The following is a 20532-nucleotide window of genomic DNA, read 5'->3' as shown; positions in this document are numbered from 1 at the left end:
TTGATTAAAAAGCCTGATGGGAAAGGAAATTAAAAAAAAAAAAAGCATTCCGTGAGTGTGTGAGGAAAAAAAGTGGAAAATAGTGAAAGTGTTTTGATTTTTTTCAGCTGACAGTTTGCTCAGCGTAGCTGATAAAACACACGGCACAGATTCGCTTTGCATAAACATATCGAGGTCCAAAGGCTCCACACGAGGCAATGATTACTTCATTACTGCAAATCTAGTAGAGTGAGAATGTGCTTATGCACCGTGGGAATCCTTTTTAATGCATCAACAGGCCGCATTTATCAGCGACAATAAAATCCAGAAGTATTTGGACAGTGATGGGAGTTTTTTAAAAGTACCACCAAGGTCCTAAATGGGCCCTAAGTGTGCCGATTTCCAAATACTGTGTTTTGATGAGATCAGAATGAAAGGTCAAGCAGGCAAAGTTGGCCGTGCACTGCTCCAGTTTGTACACAACAACATTATCTTAATTAGGAACGGGAATCTCTCCAGCAACTAGTCCGATCCAGCAAGTAACCCACACACAGTGCTACTGCTCCCCGCCCTCTACAAAATTGGCAGACATAATCACTCTTTCACCACCACGATTTATAATTAGAAGCGATTCCATCCCTCATCATAACTGTGGCTTATTTTCACACGTATGCACTCTTGTAACAAGAGTCTGCTGAAAAACGCTCGCTATGTCATTTCCCTGCCACACTTTGGAAGCAACGCCAAATAACGCTTGAGTCTGTTTTGTTGTTGTTGTTCTGGGGCAGCTTGTTTCACACTTTGTAGGAGGGGGGGGGGGGGGGGGGGGGGGGGAGAAAGTGATACATCACCCAGCGAGATGAAAACAAAAGCTTCTTTGTGTCTGGCCAAGACTGTGACCTTGCTGGATTTTAATTATGAATCTCAGCGTCATGCTCAATCACATGAGAGAACTTTGAAAATATTATAAATGATAAATGGTTCAACCCTAACAGAGAAAGAATGGAAAAAGTGCAGCTTGGGATGCCCATGCAGACCTGATAGAAATTTATGGGTGCTCATGACAGACACACCTGTGTTGGATGAAAAGTTGGCAACCTCACTCACATCTCACATGGATTCGAGATTCTTGATAGCCACCTTTGCCTCGCTTTGGCTGGAAAAACTCCCAACCAGTGCCTGAAAGTAAAAGTTGAAATGTTGACTCACTCATGGGAATACACTACAAAGCTTAATCGTTGAATATGTGAAATTGCACAAGTGTGTCCAGGCAGGATGATGTTACAGAACAAAATGTAGGAGACTGGTAAAAGAACTGAGACTGGAGGTGAATCAACTGGTGGGAAGTGTTGAATCACCTCATGACCCCGCCATAGATACGAGAGTGTAACCAAGAAATAGTCTTAACACAGGGCCTAAAGCTAAAACTAAATTGTATTTCTACTTAATACTGTAGCGTGAAAGGTAACATTGATAGAAATTTATTACAGATGCAATTTAATTTGAGCGAAACACTACCTGGATGTAAATTAACGAAGTTTTAGTGGGGTTTGAGTTAGACGTACTAAATACTACATTTCCCAAGACCCTCCGCGGGCTTGCGTCATCAGCTTTCCACCAATCACAGACTTTGGAGGGCTTATGAAATCCAAAAAAAGGAAATGAACAGCAGAAGAACTTAGTTTTTTAAAAAAATAGAAAGATCTTGAATCGTTTTGACTGCAAGCTGCTTTCTTCATGGAGGTCACGCAGAAGAATGTGTCATCTGAATCGGTATATAATTGCTCACCGACGAGCCCATGTGGAATCGCTGAGACGGTAATTTGTGTGCTTTTTCACTAAACTATTTCAAGTCGTCACTGTCATTTCAGACTATTTACTTTCTAAAAAAATACAATTAGCAGTCTAACTAAATCAATTAAAACAGTTCATCTGCTACGTGCAATATTTTTGTGATGTCCATATCAAATAACATTAAGCTTAAATCGCTTTGGCAAGTCTTGTTGACAGCAACTCTGCCATCTGATCTCCACAGCCTCAGCAGAAGTTGAGCTCCTCCCTGAAGGAACATCTGAAAAGAACACGCCGCTCCTTCACCTCGCCCTTCTCCGCGGCCAAGCGCCTTTGCGTGGATGATGATGACCAACGAATTCCGTCATGTTCCCAGACAACGGATGACGACGTTCATAAAATTCCTCCACAGTCTGCCAACTGCCAGGAACACAGACCTGGGAGTGAAAAGTTTTCCTGGAGAATTCCTGGACCGGCGCACTCCCACCCTGAAGACTTTGCGCAACGACGGGAGCGGCTTGGCAGGGAGGTGAAGGACAAGGAGGAGACGTTACGCCGATTGAGGATGGTTAAGATGTATAGGAGCAAGGTGGGTCACTTGATGTGAGCGGTGGGGGAAGACATCCTGATTATTTTTCTCCTTCTCTAGAACGAACTGGCGCAGCTTCAAAGCTTGATCGACAAGTGGCGGAGTTGCGTTCAGAACGCGTTGTACGAGCTCCAGTCGGACGTTCCTGTGGAAGGACGCAAAGCCAGTCTGTCTGAACTCATCGACCTCTTTGGTCTGGATGAGAAGATTCTGCACTTTGACCGCACGGAGGAGGACTTTGCTTCATGAATGTGTATCTAAATATCTAATATATCTTTTGTTGACCAAACTCTTCTAAATAATAGAAATGTTCAATAATATGGCATTCTTTATTTGTTGCTTAATTTATAGTTAGGGTCTATTCAAGAGAAGTGTAAATAAAACCTGGTTGCCTGCGTGATGTTTAGTCGTATTTGAACTGCACCAGCGAAGGGACGTTCCTCATCTTCAAATGCTGCACCTCGGTGCTGAGGAAGGTCAGCTTCTCCATCTGGAGCCTGGCCGTGTCCTTCAGCCGCTGCACCAGCAGGACTTCCTGGTAGCGCTGCTCCGTGTTCAGCGCTTCGTTTTCTTCCGAAGCTAAAAAAAAAAAGGGTTTGAAATTTCGAACAAGTCTGGAATGTGCGATTTGGTTACCCGAGGCTTCGTAGACGTGTCTCATCTGCGACACAGTCACGTGCATGTCCTGGACCTGCTTGTCCAAAACAGCGTTCTTTTGTTCCTTCATGGCCGTCTGAGCTCGGAGGTGTCTGATTTTTTGTTTGCGATTCTTTACGTCCTTCTGATAAGCCTTTGAAAGTTCCAGAAAAAAAAAACATGGGGACTATGGAATTTTTTGTTCCTGGTCTGCCATATTTTTGCCTTGTGTTACCTTCACTTGCAGGGACTGAGCCTCCTTCAGCGATACCGTCTGCTTGCACACGCGACTGTCGCTGTCTGTCTTGAGATACTGAAAGAAAAAAAAAAAGAGGTCCAGAGCGCACGCTGTTAGACTTCCCGTTGCCATGTTGGCGTAAAAACAACTGTGCAATAAACATTACGACCGCACTTTATGGTTTTGTTTGTATTCAAACGTTTGAATTGTCATCGTTCCAGAGGCTTGAACAATGGCAGGAAGCAGCGCTGTTGGCCACAGGAGAACCACCTGAACGTTTTGCCAAAATAAACGGGCATCTGGGCCTGGAGCGAGCGCATTCTCATGCACAGTCATCTCCATGTTAAAAATAAGACGCGTGACTCATCAGATCTTTATGGAGCCTGTTGATTCTCCAAGCTACTCACTGTGGCCTGGACAACGTGTGGGAGTATCTCCCTGTTAGGTCGGGTGTTTCCTTAAGATTGATGCACGTGTTTAAATGACCATAAAGAAGCAGCGGCTTTTAACTGAAGACATTGTGCTGATAAAAAAGCTTTACTCATCAATCTGATCATAAATCTTCTGATGGGAGCCGAAAATTGCTTTATGACTCGCTTGTATTTATGAAAGATTGATAAAAAGGTACACAATCCAAGACCTCTTTGTGGTCCTCTGTGAGACGCAGCTTCTGGATGTCCCGTTCTTTGTTCTTGAGATCCTCTATCTGCATCCTCCTCATGGTGTTGTCCCACTCCACCTGGATGATGCCCTTACGGAAGTCTTTGGTCTGCACCATGGTGGATATCTTCTGCTCGCCGAGGGTCTGATTGGACAAATCGGTCTTTAGTGAGATGTTGCTTGAACTGGTGAGTGCGTTCAACTGACCCTGATGATTTGGTTGAGTTCTTCCACTTTGCTCCTGTGGATAAGAATGGAGTCGCTGTAGTCGGGGATGAAGTCCGTGTTGGTCACCTCGACCTGGCCTTGTTTGAGCAGGAACTGGACCGTGATGTCCGTCAGGAAGTTCTGCATCTTCTCACGCAGGCTATGAGACCCAATCATTTGTTTACAAGCCATGTAAAAGTCACTTTTTCGTCAAATAAAATAAATGGAGGGTCACAGACTATTCAAGTTCTGTTGTGAGAAACTCGATATCCCGCTCGGCGGTCTCGTCTTCTTCTCGCTTCTTGAGCAGACTCGCTTGCATTTCAGCCAGAGTGGCCGCTGTGGATTTGATCTGCAGGAAAAGTGCCATTATGTTTTTCAAACAACATATGAAATTTAACAATGGGAAAGTCATGACAAATGTTCCTGCTTGATTAAATCAGAAGAGCACAAAGTCAGATGGTTGTCTTCCCAACTGTGTTTGGCGTTCCACATGGTTCAATTTTGGGGCCCCTGTCGTTTTGTTGCTTTTGTATTTAAATGATGGTGATTATGGTGATAATTAGACAATTGTGTAAAATAATTTGAATTGTGTAAAAAATCTTTACGGTGTGAGTTAGTTCTTGAATATTAAATCATCACCTTATGCTCCGTGTCTATTTTTGTTCGGCGGATTTGACAAAACTTCTCCCACACTGGCTGGTTCAGTCCCTCTGGCATGTTTCGATGAGAGTCCAACTCATCTATGGCATTTTTTCTGTGACCTCTGAGCAGAAAGAAAATAAACTTTTATAACATTCACTCAAAAAAAAGTGGTAATAATGACCAACCTTGGTCTTCGCTTGAAGAGTTTATACAGCTGATCAACATGAGCTTTGTGCAGATTAGCAAACTCCTTCCGAAAATCTTTGTCCTGAGACTTGGAGACATTAAATGGTGTGAAAAGGCGTTTACTGGCAAGGAGGATGTTTGGGCGCTATGAGAAGACTTACTTTGTCATCTGCCACAATGTTCTCATAACTTTCCTGGAAGGATTCCACTTCTTTTTCAAATTCCTCAAGCTCTTTGCCCATTTTTATCTGGAATCGGAGAAAGAAGATTATGGAGGAATTACATGGAACTCCAGCAATTGGATAAAATATGATTTTACCCTCTGCGCAGACATTTCTTTAAGTTTTTGCACCAACTCCATTTCTTCATTCTTCATAATCTCTTCCATGAGCACCGAGTAATTGAGAGTTTTAATCTTCAGTTCTTCCTGTGAAATATTTTTTGGAGGGGGGGGTGGCACACTTTTTATATATGTCAAAATTTTCAAAAGGTTCAACATCAGTATGGAAATGAATAATTAAAACTTTGTTTGGTATGCAAAAAAAAAAAATTGTGCATTGGCTGTTCACCTGACAAATGGCCATGTCGGATTTCATTTTCATCTCAAAGAGCCTTTTCAAACCTTCATCAAAGCGGTCAGTGGCTTCTTTGGTAGCTTTCTGAAGGCTTTTGATTTCGTTTTCCAAGGACTGAGAATCAAAGTGATCACTAAGAAAGTATTACGTCAAAGCAGGTGCGGTGGAAATTTGGAATACCTTTCTGTATTTCTCCTTCTCCGTGTCCAGCTCTTTGACTTTCTTTTCATATTCTTTAAATTGCTTTTTCTCTTCTTCGCTCCACTGGTTGTTAGGTTTGGCCAGAACAAACTCGGGCTGGGGTACTTCCTGTGGAGTACATTCAATAGGCACTTCCCGTACTTTCCGTTTTGGCCCGGTTGTTTTATTCAACAGAAAACGCGGGTGGGACTCGGGTGGGATGTCATGTCATGAGCGCAAGCAGACCCACCGCTTTCAGCAAACTGTCTTTTTTCACTTCAAGAACGCCCTCCATCATGTCATCGAGAGCCCTTTCTCGAACATCGTCGCTCTGAAATAGACAACACGTTGTGCAATATTTTTTCCATTAACTCATTCAGTGCCGATCGAGTTCAAATGGATATTTGACGTCTAAAGTCGTCAATGGGAGTGAATGAGTTCAATTGCAGTGATGTGACATAACCTAAAAATTTAGATATTGCTCCAAAACATCACTATACAGTACCTAAAATAATAAATAAAATTTCCACTCGTGTTTCTGCCACATTTTTAGGAAATGAGTCACTGTGTGGGGCTGCCCGCCATGTGACTGCCCGTCTCCGTTTGATTTTCGTCACTATTGCCGACGTTGGTTTTTCCAGACGGTCATGTGAGAGCGCCCGAGGCGGACGTTTCTTTGACAAAACAAAAAAATAAATAAATAGCGGCATTAAGATAGATCAAAACAAAAGTAGCGAGCAAAATTTAGGTGGGCGATATATTAACACTCCTCAGCTTGACTCTTCCTTTTTCTTTCTAAATGTAATTTACTGCTGAGACAAGTATGCATGTAAACGTACAAAAGCTCGCCGGTTGGTCCGGTCTCCAAGCCAGGAAGAATTTGGAGCAAATCACAAAACAGGAGCTTCAAAAACAAAGCCACGTTTGTTTTGGCAGCGTACCTTGGCCGCCAAACGCTTTTGTTCCTCCTGCCTCTTCCGTTCCTCTTCCTGCTCCTCTTCAGGGGTGAGGTACTTTTCTGCCTTGATCTAATAAGTCACGAGAAGATTTCCTTTTTAGCCATAACATATGTGACAGGTGAGATTGCAGATGGGGGTCACCTCAGAGTCGTCCACAACAAACACCCTCTCGGGCACCTCCCGGTCATTCAGGACGGGCACCCACAGCTCCTCTTTGAGCTCCAGCTCATCCAAGACCTCCTTCACTTGCTTGTTCCTCTCTTTGACGCGGCTGATCTCCTGCACTTTTTGCATATACACCTTGTCAAACTGGGTGTTGAGAGCTACCTTGATTTGATAGATCACATCCTGGATATTGGGAGGGTGGGAAAATTAGAAGACAAAAAAGAGGAATGTCCTTCTGTATCACTCACATGTTATTTTTTTCCTGCTTATATTAGTTTTTATTCCATAATTTTTTGAGAATATTATGATAGCATATATGAAAGTTGCCCACTAGTGAAGCCATTATTATTTGTATTGCTCACGGGCTCCCTCTACTGTAAATGCACTGCAGTACAAGCTGACTTCATCTTGACGCTGTTCTCACCTGAAGCAGAACGATCTGGTTTAGCTTCTGCTCGGTGGTGTGCAAGCTGAACTGGTCGTAGAGGTAAGGATGGGACACTCCCAGCTCGGCCGAGTAGCTGCTCGCTACTCCACCGCCCTCCGAGAAATCATCGGCTTCTTCCTCCGCACGTTTTTCTTGGGCCTGGAATGGTTGAGCACAGATTTTGTTGGATAATACTTTTTGGGGGGGTGACCAAGAATGGAAATTTGCAATGTCTGAACTACGATGGTTACGCTTACAGCCAGTTCCTCCCTCCTGCAATTCTCAACTTTTTGGAGGGCAGCCAACTCGGCCCGCGGTCGCTCTTTGAGCGGGTAGTTTGTCACCTCGTGCTCCGTATGAAAAGCCTGTTAAGTAAAAAGCGCATTTTAGTTACCGTGTCAATCGAGTCGGAACCCGTTCCATACCTTTACAGCTCTATCTTTAACTTTCAGAGAATCCCAGCAGTCTCTCTTGATGACATCACGCTTGTAGCATCTTTCTAAAATCTCCATCTCAATTTTGTCCCTCACCTGCAGTCAAGAATCACATCAGAAATGGCATCTGAGAAGAAGAAATATTTCAAGTGTTACCTGAGACACTTCTTCCTCCAAGGCTGCGTCGTACATCCTCTGCCTGTCGTCGTCCACGTTGAACTCCTTCAGCTCCAGTCGCTCAATTTCGGGGACATGCTCGTTTTCCTTGATCATCTCTTGGATCTGAGAACATTCCATCAATCACTGTACATTCATAGAATATAATTGATGCCACACTCACAGTGCTGCGGATCGCCTCCATCCTGGCCCGCAGTTCCTCCTTTTTGTCTGAATAAATCGGATCATCTTCGCTTAGATGCTGCTAAATAAATAGTACAATAAATACATAACACTAGGAGGTAAAAAATAATTTGCAACACAGTGTACAGAAGATACAAAATGGAATATGGTTTACCTCAGTCTCTTTTGCCGCGTCGGGGTCAATTTCAGGAGACTCAGTATTAACATCCATGGTGGACTGAGTTTATCACATCAGGCATTCAAGACTTTAGTTCTATGGTGCCTTGGGGAAACCATACAAAACATAGTACAGTCAATGTATCAGTATTTCACTGATTAATGCAGTCACCGGATTTTTATTTATTTATTGCAGTCTCCTGTTTCGCCACAAGAGGGCACTAAAACGAAGCTTTGGGTGAGTGAATGTATTTTCGGTTAAATTAAGCCATTAGTTCCTTGGCTATTAAAATGAAAACAAAAAGTGTGCACGCAGAAGGAATAGGACACAGCATTTTAGTTAACATCTACATGTAGAAGTTAGATAAATTAGTCAGAGGGCGATGACGTTTTATCGAGTCGTATTATTAATTGTGCGAGGCGAATAAAACTCACAAACACGCGACAGCTTCTTTCCTTTGTCCGCTGAGAGGAAATATATTCTTTTATTTAACTTTTTATTTCTGCTACTCCAAAAATGGGGGTCAATATGCACAAATAAGCTAAACTCCCGGCAGATTGGTAAAAACTAGACGTTTGTGTCGCGGTGTAAAATCTGTTTTGACCGTATCACTATGACAACCAAAGTACACAAGGTGAAAGTCATTCGCTAACACGTGACGTCATGATGATAATTGAAAGTGATTTTTTCTCAATAAATATTTCTAGCTAACAATACGAGTTGGCATGTCAGAAGTCATTTCCTGCCCCCAAATGATCAAATAAGCAAACCCTAAAACTCACCTTAACTTGTAAAATGTGGAAGATGAACACAATTAAGTTCAATACAATTTGTGTCCAAGACGAGATCAATAATGATATTGTTTGTCACTGCCTGACTTACCCGATGAAACCAAGCAAGACTACAATTTACACCAATTTCTAAGAAACCTAATACATTAATTGTAACCTTAACGAGACAAACTACTTAGAGAGAATCTTAACGTTCAAACCAACGACACGACGACCATTTTTTGTGTATCCTTGGCAACCAGAAATAAGAGCCCTTACCACGCCCATTTTCTCCTTCAACTGTCATTGGCTAATGCGTTTTCCCGGAAGTGAGCGCAAAATATAAACACATTTTCACCGTTTGTGGTTTTCATACTTGCAAGATCTGCAGCAAATCTTCTTTTACGTCAAATCGTTTGACCGCAATAATGGCAAGTGTGCAGTGTGTATCCAAAGGTAAGACGTTTAATCTGTGTTTTTACCATTGAGCGAAATGTCACTTATGAAACCGAGGCTCGGCTACAATACAACGCAACTAAAGAAATATTCCATTGTGCTTTAAAATTTCCTTCTATGTGACAATCAGTGTTTTTCTTGACAAATGTATGTAACCTCACATTTATGGAGACGTTAAGGTAGAGTTGGAGTGCGCCGTTAAATTTCTTTTATTTTCATACTAGTGATCGTCTCGTTGTAATAAAAAATCACGATAATGAAATGAGATTATAATTAGTGAGTAGCAAAAATGCTATTAACATGGCAAAATTATGTTGATGGTATGCAACTATAAAAAGTTCCACATCATTGGCGTGTGACTCAGCATTTTCTTCCAAGTGTCTTGCGTAACAATTGGGCGATTTCATTTCCACCCCATGACAAGATATTTGGAAACGTCCAGTTGCAGATTTTTTTCTTTTCTTTTGCTTACAAATCTAGTTTGAGAAGAAAAAACCTGCTTATGATACAAGTCCCCAAGTATGAAATCAAATTTAAATTAACAAGTGTTAATAACAGAAATATTCTCTTAGGGTGTGCTGCGCCTGGACCGGTGCCAGCCGGCTCCATCAGACTATACAGCATGAGATTCTGCCCATTTGCTCAGAGGACCCGACTGGTGCTGAATGCTAAAAACATCAAGTAAGTAAAACACAATACGATTTAAAACCGATGGTGACATTTTGTTTGTTTCGTACATAAGGCACGACATCGTCAACATCAACCTGAGAGACAAACCTGATTGGTTCCTGGAGAAAAACCCTTTGGGCCAAGTCCCTACCTTGGAGACGCCGGCGGGGGAAGTGATTTACGAGTCTCCCATCACCTGTGAGTTCCTGGATGAGGTGTACCCTGAGAAGAAGCTACTTCCCGACACGCCCTTTGGAAAAGCTCAGCATAAGATGTTGCTGGAGAAATTTTCCAAGGTCACAAAATTTGGTCATGGAAAAAAATTAAAGTCAATTTACAGAGTCTTAAGAATGGAGTTTCAATTTGTGTCACAGGTAACACCACTAACCTACAAGATTCCATTGGGCAGGCTGAAAGGCGAAGACGTCTCTGGACTTCATGCTGAACTGAAGCAGAAGTTCCGCGAACTCAACAAGGTTTGTTCACAATTTCTTTTCGTACTTTGGAGTATCAAAAAATGCTTGCTGGCTTTTGTTACATACCACATATATTCCAGGACCTGGCAAAGAAGAAGACAAAGTTCTTCGGCGGCGATTCAGTCAACATGACTGATTACATGATGTGGCCTTGGTTTGAGAGGTTGGAGGTCTTCGAGTTGAACGAGTGAGTAGTTTTTCCAAAGAGCAAAGATAAAAATGATTTGGAGTATGAATTATAATCCCCTTTGACCTCCCAGCTGCTTGGATGATGCACCTGAGCTGAAGAAATGGGTGAAGTTCATGTCCGAGGACCCTTTTGTCAAAGTTAGCGGGCACAGCGTGGACATCTACAAGGCCTACTACAAGACCTACTTGGAGGGCAAACCTAATTTTGACTACGGCTTGTAGACGTGAGACAATCTTGATCCACGTCTTTGTTTTTTTTTGTACGAGTGCTGAGTCACACCCCACTGATGAATAAAACCTGTTCTGGTATTCTGCATGTTGCCAGGACTGAATTTTGCAAAGTCACCTTGCTGTCTGTCGGCAATTAATCTACAAAATGCAGGTTGAAGAGGTGTCCAAAAATACTATAAAAAAAAAAAAAAAAAATCAGGTCACAGTCTGAAAAACAAGTGATTTTATTGGTTGAGGTTGAATATAATTTTGACAATAATCTATATAGCTGCCATCAAAATGAGGTATTTTGCATTCCTATATTAGGGGTCAACAAAACACATATTTACAAGATCCACTCCTTCAAATGAAAATAGTTTGCTGAATAGTCCACTATATGGACAAAAGTATTGGGACACTTGATCTTATAGATGACTTCATAGACAACCAGGAGAAACTTGGAATTCATTCAGAGTGTCCAAATACTTTTGTTCGTATGGCGCAGCTACAGCAATACACGTCAATATATGCACCATAAATAAAAATAAGTGCTTTAAGTCTACCATCTTAATTCATTCTAATAATCCAGGCCAGATGAGGAGAGAGGAGCGTACTCTTGTAAAAGCATGGCTGCATTGCTCAACATCTCCTCCAGGTGGCGCACTGTCGCCGCGTAAAGGTTCCTCTTCAACACCAACCCTCGAAACAGATTGAGTGGAGCCGCTTTGCGGAACGTCTCCGGAAGCCGGATCTCTGGTGGCACTCTACTGTTCCCGATCAAGACGTGATGGAGTCTTTTCTCCCGGAGGCTCCCGCGCATGAAGCCGAGCACGTCTCGCAGTCTACTCTCGGTTTTGTCGGCGGTCCACTCAGAGGGTTTGTTGAGCAGCAACAGGTGCAACAGGACGGTCTTCCAGTGGTAGTTGGTCAAAGCGGTTCCCCCCGTGAGGGTCGTCTGCTTCCTGTGCAGGAAGGTGACCACCTGAAGGCAGTGCAGATGGCAGGAATGTCGAGGTAGCAATTTGGCGACGTGTTTCAGCAGATTCCTCTCGTAGACGGCAAGCGAGACGGGCCAGAACGGGTCTGGGGGTCCGTCGTTTTCCGAGGGGAAGTGTGAGACCAGATAAGCATCGGTGTCCACCAACTGGATGGCCGGTATGATGTTCACCATGACGGCTTTCCCCGAAGGGAATCGAACCTTGAGGGCGCCTGGTGCGTCCAGTCTGCGAAACGTGACCTCAAAGTCATACTTGTGGGAGATGCGCCCCCACGCTTTGGTGAGGGACACCTGAAACCACTTCATGATTCCATCCTTGGCCAAGAGCGGCCTTTGTTTGGAGCAGAGCAGCTCATCGAGATTGCGGTCCACGACCTGCCCCGTTTCGCTTTTACTGTGTAGTAAGCACAACATGTCCTCTCCCAAGTTGGCGGAACCACAGAGGCATCCACCCTCATGGTCCCCGAAGCGGCTCACCTGGACGGTTCCACAGCCTTGCCTGTCGGGAGGCACGTCGCAGAGGTTGAGCTGGAAGTCCAGCGGATCCGGAGGTGATAACGGCACCACGAGGTCGCAAGTCGGAGGCTTGCGCACTTGCCACGACTCGAACATGCTTCCCATTCCGACAAAGTCCCCCACCTCCATGTCCGCCTCTCGATCGGAAACGCTCCTGAGGGATTCCAGGAGGTCGTCGGCAAAACCCTCCACGAACTCCCTCATCCTTCCGGCGTCGTGGGACGAGTTGTAAGTCCACCGGTCGCAGAAGCTGCTCAGGATGTCCTTGTCTAGTACCACCGCGCCGGTAGAAAGCTCCTCATCCTCGTCCAGCGACCTCGTGTCCGACTCGACCATATCCACCCTGCTCATCTCAATGGCCAAGAACACCACGAAGGACACGGCGCCCCAGAAGTACCAGCTGTAACCTTCTTCTTCGCCATCATCACCTTCCTTCTCATCCACCTGCGAGAGCTCCGCCTCCAACTTGGCTCGTTCCCTTTCCAACCTCTCCGCATGCTCCCGCATGCGTACCATCAACTCTTCATCCTGCTCTACGACGGTTTCGTTTTCTTGCGGAAACAGCGAGGGGTGGTTCAAAATGGCGGCGGCGACGACCATACACACCCTTGCGACGGCTCCCTGCATCTTCGGCTTGCTTTTGGTAAGCGCATCTAAAGGTCTTCAAAACAACCTTGCAGCTCATTTCCTGGAATAAACGACAACATTTTCATTGGTAAAGACTTATTCTATGCCTTAAGTATCTGCGGCTGGTATCGGCAGCCTCCGCGAGTACCCGATACTTACATAACATTGTTATATTTGGAAATGCCGAATTTTTGCTTAACCAAGTGAATGGCTTTTTAACAGGAAAACAAAGCAGCTGCTTGTATGAAGGACTCCACCCATCGAAGGGAAGCAGACTAAATACAGCAGTGGCAGGCTATGTGACGCACTCACACACAAGAGGAAGGAAGTTTACACATCATTTTTGTTGTTGTTGTTGATAACCTCTTTTTGTTAACAGCAAACCTGCTGAGATTTTTCTCCCTCAAAAAAATGTCCATATTAAGTTTATCCATCGTGAACTGTGAGAAATTAATGATGCTCGGGAGAGAATGTTTAATATTGCAAGAGGAAGTTACATAAGAGGTTTGCATAGCTTTGCTGAACTTTGCTCAACTTTGGCAAAGCAACACAGGACGTTCTACGATAACGGAATTATTAATATGACGGAAACCGCCTCAAGCTAAAATAGTCATATGGCCATTGGGTGTGAGACAAAATGTTTTCTGTGTTGAATTTATAACAGAACTGGTGGACAATGTTGAAAATATCACCCTCAAATATTTTTGAGAATTAAAAACTGTCTTGTTTATGATAAATGGGGGCGACATGACTGCATTTGGTCTTGATGGTTTTAGAATGAAAGAGATGGATTCTTTGAGGTGTTACTTGGTATAAAAAGTTTTACAACCACAGGCTTAAGTAATGGGAAATTTTAGAGCCTCTGACCTTTTTCTGTTATTAAATGTATTTAAGTATAATCATGAGCTCAACATTTCTGGGAGGGGAAAAAACTCCTCCGGTTGTCCTGGCAACAAAATAGGAACACGTGGGCACAGTACTGTAGTACAACGTGATTCCAAACACATGAGTCACGTTGCAGTCTGCTACAACAAGAAATGAGTTGTGGGGAGTATTTTTTTATTTTAAAAATTAAGAAAATAAGTAGTACATCGCATCGACATGAGCATCATAGCGGCTTCGCAACTTTAACAAAGTTTAGCGGAAGTTTGATACGCGGCCGTATAGAAATAATCACTACGGTGGCCGAGACGTGTCAGAATAATCAAATCAGAACTTACCTTTGACGTGATATATTCTTGGTATCATGGTGGGATTCTTTACGTGGTCGTCGTTCAGGCTTGCTGACGCGATTTGGGAACGATTGCTGAATTTCGCTGACATTTCCTGTTCGGGCGCTCCACCCAGACGCGGAAGTCACGCCCAAGTTTAAGAATCTCCACATTTGGCTAACAAGACACTGCGCATGCGTATATCAAATGACTTTTGAAATTGACATTTTGTGATTATTTTGACTAAATGTTACCTACATTGAATAAAAGGGCCTCAAAACAGGACAGGATATTTTTATTAACTGTAGTTCATGTTGCATTTGACTTTTGTGTTCACGTTCTTAGAAATGACAAATCATTGGAAACACATTGTTGGAATAATGATGTTTCTTTAAAATTGCCACTTCCCTGCAGTACAGTATAGTAAAGATGTACAAAATCTGTGACAGTGCATTTTAAGGTAATCTTTGGAGTGGTTTACTTTGTTCAAACCTCAAGTGCTGAAAGCAAAATAAATACCTTGGCACAAACACAAAAATCATGTAAACAATTCAACTCATATTGTTCTGATTAATTCATATGTATTGCACACATGGCTCCCTCTATTGCTTAAAATTTTTACCTCAATCATTTCCTTTCCTCCAAAAGAGACATACTGTGTACACGACAACCTAGGCATAAAAAATTCCCGAGAAGTTCATCATCTGTCATATTTGTTCTTTTAAAAAATAGTGGACCCAAATTCAATTTTGCAATAAAATAGTCTTCACCTTTTCTGCTTTCAAATTATGCCTGCTATCATACAGATTTTGTACCAAAATGTTCATTGCGCCTATGCCTTGTTCCTGTACCCACATCCTCAGAAGCTGCAGCGTGCACTCCTGATGATCATTCGGATTGTCTAATCGGCAGCTGTCAATCTTGACAGGGCTCATCCCGCTCCGCGTTGCCACATTCGTCATAGTCTTCCACCCGAGCTCTTCTGCGATAGCGGGCAGGTGCCGTGAAGGGTCCGTATTCGGTACTAAAGACAAAGATGAGAAAATCACAATGGTGGAGGTACGAGGGAAAGTCGTGATTAAATTGGAAGCGCGTATAATGTTACTTACTGTTAACATGCACCACCTCCTGGGACAGAAAAATATAAAGAAGCAATTAAATACCTTCATATTCCCGGAATTAAATATCAAAATGGCTACAATCATGCTGAGAGATCATTATTTTTTGTCATGAAATTACCTCTAAGCTCATTAAAATAGAAATGGAATTTGTTGGTGTTCCTCAGGGATCTGTTTCAGGGCCACTACTAAAGTTCTGACACACGTATCACATATATGCATACAAAACTGACAGTACTCACCATTTCAAATGTCGTTGGATTGTTCGATCTCGGCCGGTTGCTCCAAACTGATCAGTCATACCACCCAAAGACGAGATATACCATTATTAAAACCAGCAAATTTACATATACAGTACTAAGAATACTCACGCTGATTCCTGTTCCTTCGGAGGCATAGACCAAGTATAATTATTGCCACAACTGCACAAGCTATGGCGACTCCTGTCCAGACATGAGTTCTCTCTAAAGCAAAAATAATTAAAAATATATTATTTTACCACACCTGACGTATGCCAATGCTTCAATCATACCTTTTAATTTGACATTGCACACTGTGTCATTGGTGGCTGTGCAAGCTACTTTGACACCTTCTCTACCGCACCTGTCCAAAACAACACCAAATGTTGGAGGGGTGATACAAAAATCTGATATACTGTTGGGGTGATCAACTTACTCAGTACACGAACTACACAGTTTACATTCTTGAGCATTGGCGCTAATGCAATAATGATGCATTTTGCACCGGCACTTGGTGTCTTGGCCTTGGGTACAGGCCGTCTCCACCTCCATATTGGCTATGAAGGAGTATGTTGACATGAATCGAAGTAACGTCTTGAATTTTTTGGAATAGAAATATATTCAAAGTGTACCATTGATGTGTGAGCAAGACGTGCAGCGTTGGCAGGTGATGTCATGATTTGGGTGGTTGTTGTATGTGCCTTGCTCACACAGCTCACATTGTGTGTCTTGTGGATCGGCAGCAGTGCAGTGCGCCTTTAGACGCTGACCTGCAGGGAGAAAACAGTTGTGGTAATAATAAAAGCCATCACGTGATCTTTTATAATATGTAAAGCTAAAAGCGAGTCATCAGATGTTTCACTCTGATGTAACAATTGATTACTGTGGTTGTAGTTTGTATTTTCGTACACTGCATCGTACTAATTTCTAATTTTATTTAATATACAGTTTTGTACGGTTTCCTCACCTATCCCACATAGGCAACAGTTTATTGACTCATGTTGGTAGAGTCCATCAGCACACCGATCGTTGCTCCTTTTTTGCGGCCGCAGTGAAGCGTCCATGCCGCTGTCATTTAGGAGAATTCAAAAGTGAAAGTAAGCCAAAGTAGCGTGCACTTACTAAAATAGCACGTTTAAAGCATATTAAACTCTTACTTACACCGACAAATAGTGTCCGAACAAGACATAGATGAAAAAACACCTCAGAAACGGAGAGAAGGAAGAATAAGACGTCTTCATTGTAAACCTGTAGTGACAGTTGACTGCGCATGCGCACAATGACGACTACTTACTGCTGTTCCGCGTTTAAACACTAGAGGCCGGTATTATACTTTGTAAGGAGCGTAAGAAAAAAGGCACCCTTGTACATGCGGTAAATGACAAAAAAAAAGGTGTTTCGTGTGTAGTTTACAAAAACAGTAAAAAGTTACTTTCTTTTACACTTTTTAAAAATATTTTTTCATCAGTTTTTACCTTCATGATGTATCCAGTCCTTTTAGGGTTTTAAGTCGTCATGAGTTGAATTCCTAGTTGGAAAGCACTGATTTCAGTTTCCCGCACCATTGTAAAAAATGCCTTTTTTTTTCTGGATGATCTAGAAAAATTACTTTTATTTTCTATAGAGCTTGTCCTTGAGTTTGAGTGATGTAGTTTGTTTTATTACATTAAAACTTATACCCTTAAAAATACTGGGTTAAAAATTGGACTAACCCAGGAAGTTGGGACAAATTAAAAAAAAAAAAAATGGGTTGTTTCCACCCAACAACCCAAAAAGGTCAAATTGACCCAACTTCCTGAAAAACTAAAACTAATATGAAACCTAATAAATGCTAAAATAAAATGAAGCATTTTCAAATGCTCCATAAACACATTGACACTAACTAAAATGGCCTTTTTTACATTCCAGCTTTTCCGCTGACTACATTCGGAACGTTACGAGCTCAATTTTTGCTCAATGCTGGTCCCGCGAAGGCCATACTGAGACTGTGGCACCAGCAGAACAGGAAGTCAGGAGTCGGGCCGCTCCTGCGCTACAGGAAATAACCTCAGCGTTCATGACGCGGGTCTCTGGGGGAAAAAGCTCAGCAACTTCCACTGATCCAACGCGGTTTTGTGTTCGCTGCGGTCAAAGGCACTCTAAGTCCATGCTTCTACACATGCCGTAAATCTGTAAAGCTGCCATGTGTATGGTAAGCCGTTTGAGCAATTTTTTTTTTGATATCCAGCTTAAGGTCAGTCCATGCACTAGTTTGCCCTTTGTCCTCACTAATAAGGCAACTAGTGGAAAAAAATAGAACTGGGTCTTGTTTTTAATTTTTATAGTGTCAAATTTGGACAAGAGAAATATGGAATACATGCTTCAACGAATTTCCATACATCGTGTCTCCATGGAGAAACACGTCCAGCGGTTGGCTTAATTAGAGCTTAGTCTATCGACAAATGAGATTTGTGGATGGCGGCGGGGGCATCCGTTTGGCAAAACAATGGAGAGGAGCTCCCGTTGGCTTATGGAAAGAGAAAAAGGCCGGCTGGAATATCACGTCGTGATGGATCTGTCGAGACTATTGATATTGGGAGGGAAAATCCCAAGCGGGACTTAAGAGGCTAAGCCGAGCTTGTAGGCTGGGCCACGCTGTCTTAAACCCCGCTTGTCCCGTCCTTTACCTCTCCTCTGAGCGGTTCACTTTATTAGGTACACACGGATGCTGGGTAGGATGGCTAAATCATAAGGAGAAGAGGTTCGAATATTTCGGATGGTCTAAAGAAAGGCACACCCTCGTCCCTCCGTCTATCCGTTCTTTTTATAAACTTTCATGTCCCTCGTCCGCAAAATAGGACAGACGGACAAGTCCGTCCTTGGGATTTGAATGCCCACCTAAGGTATTTACTTTATGTTGAATGCTGCAAAAACTAGTCCATCAGTTGAACTGGGTGAACTTTCCCACAATGAGAAAAATAAAAAACCTAAATCTCTTCTTCTTTCAAAATATTCTTTAAGACATAAGCCAAGCAAATATATTAATCCGCCTTTTGTGATAAAATCCCTTTTCGCCCACGCATGTTTGTCTTTTTTGAATGCAACTAAAACACACAATACATGCACGCACACACAAAGAGCTATCACCTCCCACCCACCCGCCTGGAAAATATTAACCTCATGTCACCTTTTCATCTAACTTCATGCATCACCCTGCTAGCAGGGCTCCGCACGCACGCCACATGTGCCCCCCCCCCTCCCATCCATCCCCCATGCACTTTATTTTGTTGTTTTGGTACTGGTCCTCCTGGCTCAAACAGAAAAAGCTCCTCAAGAAAGTCACTAGGGACATCTCCGTCCGAAGAATGCCAGAGAATTCAAGGAGTGGAGGAGGAGGACGAGGGGGCCGTTTGGTTGGAGAAGACCAAACGGCAGGAAATGAGAACGCTCCCCCGTGACTGGACCGCATGTGCAATCGGAGGCCCAGATCAGTCGGAGGATTAAAGGAAAAAACAGAGAAAGTTAGCAGCTAGGAGGAGGAGGAAATGTTTGAGCGGCCTATAAATAGACGACTCATGTCGGCGATGATTGCGAGAGGCATGCGAGCATTCATTATTCAGCCTCGTTTTGCCAGCTGCAATATATAAAAAAAAATAAATTCATGTCACGACGCCACTTCAGTGGCCTCTATGTCAAAATTGCGACATTTGCTTGTTGACGGTTTGAGCTATTGTTATTTGTACCTTTTAAAGTACAGTATACAAATTATTATTTTTAATTTCATGCTTTTGGTGTAGTACCACATATTGCCACAACATGCCAGGCAGTAATGAGCTCAACTGGGAAGAACTCAGCACATTAGAGAAGGAAGAAGCAACAATAAGTTACCATATAAATCCATTAGCTAACAAATGATGCAAAATGCTAAGCTAACGTAATTGTTAAAGCAATTATAAATTTCCCAAAATCTGCTAAATATACCGAAAAACAAAAATATGATCGTTTATGCGATTTAGCAGCCCAGGAAAGATGTTGTACTGCCAAATAGGTGGAGTAGAGAAATTTCCGGCCCAGCATCGCTGAATAGATTGTGTTCGACCTTGGAGGTAGCGTTGCATTAAATGACCACAAAGCACTTAAAAGCCGCCTTGGTGGTCTGGAGATGCGGCAGCGGTAATTGTCTTCCACGCACACTCAAGAAGCCATCTGCTTTGTTTGAGCATGTCCACAGACACAAAAGGGATTTAAGCAGGGCCCTCCAATAAGCCCTCAAAGATATTTCGGGAGCGAGGTGCGAGACTACCGACGCCATCGAGAAGGAGAAGGTTTTTTTTTTTACTTTGAGGGAGGTGCAGGAGGCCTCATTCATAATTCAGAGGCGTCGTCGCAGCGATGCGAGAGAGCAGGACGCATCTGTCTGCATTATGCCAGCGTTGCCTCGCCGTTGCATCACCCAGTCGGCTCGTTCCATTTTTCTCCCCCCCCTCTCTCTTTTCGAGAGTTTTAATGCGCCGCCTATCAGCGTCGCTCCGGCTGCGGTCTAATTTCGGCCCTGGGATAAGAGCCTTTATTTGTCACACCGCCCTCTTTTTTTTTGGGCCGTTTCCTGAGCTTGGCTTGCCAAAACATGGACCATAAAGAACGTGTGGAGGACAAGAAATGATGGGACTGATCATCTAATGGATGAATGTTCAGTATGCATATTATGAGGGTGGAACTGGAAGCCCATCCCCCCGCTTCTCGATGCACACATGTATAGCCGCCGTTTCCACACACAAAGAGGCGCGTGTGCCGTATTACACACATCTACACACACGCACACACAGCTGGCTGCTGGTCCGTCTGACCTAGTTTATATCTGTAGGCCGCTCTTAATGGAGAGCCCGG

At 43.2% G+C, this 20532-nt stretch overlaps 5 protein-coding genes across 7 annotated transcripts; 2 read left to right on the top strand and 3 right to left on the bottom strand.

The window, feature by feature from the left end:
* Positions 1-1631: 1631 nt before the first annotated feature.
* sfr1 (SWI5-dependent homologous recombination repair protein 1) lies at positions 1632-2759 on the top strand. Its single transcript, XM_088384963.1, has 3 exons — positions 1632-1797; positions 2015-2359; positions 2420-2759. Exons 1-3 carry the CDS (start codon positions 1717-1719, stop codon positions 2606-2608), a joined length of 615 nt encoding a protein of 204 aa, XP_088241089.1. The 5' UTR covers positions 1632-1716; the 3' UTR covers positions 2609-2759.
* Positions 2670-9458, bottom strand: cfap43 (cilia and flagella associated protein 43). Of its 2 annotated transcripts, none has more exons than XM_088384959.1 (22): positions 8971-9458; positions 8186-8293; positions 8012-8092; positions 7828-7953; positions 7663-7767; positions 7495-7602; positions 7235-7396; positions 6787-6993; positions 6628-6714; positions 5937-6017; positions 5687-5815; positions 5501-5620; positions 5251-5358; positions 5093-5179; positions 4931-5019; positions 4743-4866; positions 4340-4452; positions 4101-4260; positions 3874-4038; positions 3231-3308; positions 2996-3149; positions 2670-2938 (listed from the first exon to the last, which is right to left on the bottom strand). In XM_088384959.1, the coding sequence occupies exons 2-22, from the start codon at positions 8240-8242 to the stop codon at positions 2763-2765; spliced, it is 2517 nt and encodes an 838-aa protein (XP_088241085.1). In that variant the 5' UTR covers positions 8243-8293; positions 8971-9458; the 3' UTR covers positions 2670-2762. The 2 variants fall into 2 exon arrangements, with proteins under 2 accessions (XP_088241085.1, XP_088241086.1); XM_088384960.1 differs by having other exon boundaries at positions 8012-8089; positions 8971-9457.
* Positions 9254-11093, top strand: LOC148393000 (glutathione S-transferase omega-1-like). The gene is made up of 6 exons (XM_088384962.1): positions 9254-9414; positions 9987-10095; positions 10157-10379; positions 10458-10559; positions 10640-10746; positions 10820-11093. The coding sequence occupies exons 1-6, from the start codon at positions 9387-9389 to the stop codon at positions 10968-10970; spliced, it is 720 nt and encodes a 239-aa protein (XP_088241088.1). The 5' UTR covers positions 9254-9386; the 3' UTR covers positions 10971-11093.
* Positions 11094-11179: 86 nt separating this feature from the next.
* On the bottom strand, positions 11180-14458 carry itprip (inositol 1,4,5-trisphosphate receptor interacting protein). Its single transcript, XM_088384961.1, has 2 exons — positions 14319-14458; positions 11180-13159 (listed from the first exon to the last, which is right to left on the bottom strand). The coding sequence occupies exon 2, from the start codon at positions 13096-13098 to the stop codon at positions 11536-11538; it is 1563 nt and encodes a 520-aa protein (XP_088241087.1). The 5' UTR covers positions 13099-13159; positions 14319-14458; the 3' UTR covers positions 11180-11535.
* A 129-nt stretch (positions 14459-14587) lies between these two features.
* fas (Fas cell surface death receptor) lies at positions 14588-16963 on the bottom strand. Of its 2 annotated transcripts, none has more exons than XM_088384899.1 (9): positions 16828-16963; positions 16634-16734; positions 16299-16436; positions 16103-16223; positions 15960-16030; positions 15799-15891; positions 15670-15716; positions 15419-15437; positions 14588-15333 (listed from the first exon to the last, which is right to left on the bottom strand). In XM_088384899.1, the coding sequence occupies exons 1-9, from the start codon at positions 16905-16907 to the stop codon at positions 15053-15055; spliced, it is 951 nt and encodes a 316-aa protein (XP_088241025.1). In that variant the 5' UTR covers positions 16908-16963; the 3' UTR covers positions 14588-15052. The 2 variants fall into 2 exon arrangements, with proteins under 2 accessions (XP_088241025.1, XP_088241026.1); XM_088384900.1 differs by having other exon boundaries at positions 15419-15434.
* Positions 16964-20532: the final 3569 nt, after the last annotated feature.

Source organism: Syngnathus floridae, chromosome 9, assembly GCF_059516105.1.
Source record: "Syngnathus floridae isolate MCC-2025c chromosome 9, RoL_Sflo_1.0, whole genome shotgun sequence".
Taxonomy (NCBI): domain Eukaryota; kingdom Metazoa; phylum Chordata; class Actinopteri; order Syngnathiformes; family Syngnathidae; genus Syngnathus; species Syngnathus floridae.
This window is presented reverse-complemented; position numbering and strand designations above follow the sequence as displayed.

Excerpts from the sequence above, each read along its gene's own strand:
- sfr1 (XM_088384963.1), top strand. The coding sequence starts at position 1,717 with ATGGAGGTCACGCAGAAGAATGTGTCATCTGAATCGGTATATAATTGC. Across the intron at positions 1,798-2,014 it reads CATGTGGAATCGCTGAGACG|CCTCAGCAGAAGTTGAGCTC; the intron begins GTAATTTGTGTG and ends TGATCTCCACAG. Across the intron at positions 2,360-2,419 it reads TTAAGATGTATAGGAGCAAG|AACGAACTGGCGCAGCTTCA; the intron begins GTGGGTCACTTG and ends CTCCTTCTCTAG.
- itprip (XM_088384961.1), bottom strand. The coding sequence starts at position 13,098 with ATGCAGGGAGCCGTCGCAAGGGTGTGTATGGTCGTCGCCGCCGCCATT.
- LOC148393000 (XM_088384962.1), top strand. The coding sequence starts at position 9,387 with ATGGCAAGTGTGCAGTGTGTATCCAAAG. Across the intron at positions 9,415-9,986 it reads TGTGCAGTGTGTATCCAAAG|GGTGTGCTGCGCCTGGACCG; the intron begins GTAAGACGTTTA and ends ATATTCTCTTAG. Across the intron at positions 10,560-10,639 it reads AGTTCCGCGAACTCAACAAG|GACCTGGCAAAGAAGAAGAC; the intron begins GTTTGTTCACAA and ends CATATATTCCAG.
- cfap43 (XM_088384959.1), bottom strand. The coding sequence starts at position 8,242 with ATGGATGTTAATACTGAGTCTCCTGAAATTGACCCCGACGCGGCAAAA. Across the intron at positions 7,768-7,827 it reads TGGAGGAAGAAGTGTCTCAG|GTGAGGGACAAAATTGAGAT; the intron begins GTAACACTTGAA and ends TCTTGACTGCAG. Across the intron at positions 4,261-4,339 it reads CTCACAACAGAACTTGAATA|CCTGCGTGAGAAGATGCAGA; the intron begins GTCTGTGACCCT and ends TGGGTCTCATAG.
- fas (XM_088384899.1), bottom strand. The coding sequence starts at position 16,907 with ATGAAGACGTCTTATTCTTCCTTCTCTCCGTTTCTGAGGTGTTTTTTC. Across the intron at positions 16,224-16,298 it reads GTCTTGCTCACACATCAATG|CCAATATGGAGGTGGAGACG; the intron begins GTACACTTTGAA and ends ACTCCTTCATAG. Across the intron at positions 15,717-15,798 it reads CCGAAGGAACAGGAATCAGC|TTTGGAGCAACCGGCCGAGA; the intron begins GTGAGTATTCTT and ends ATGACTGATCAG.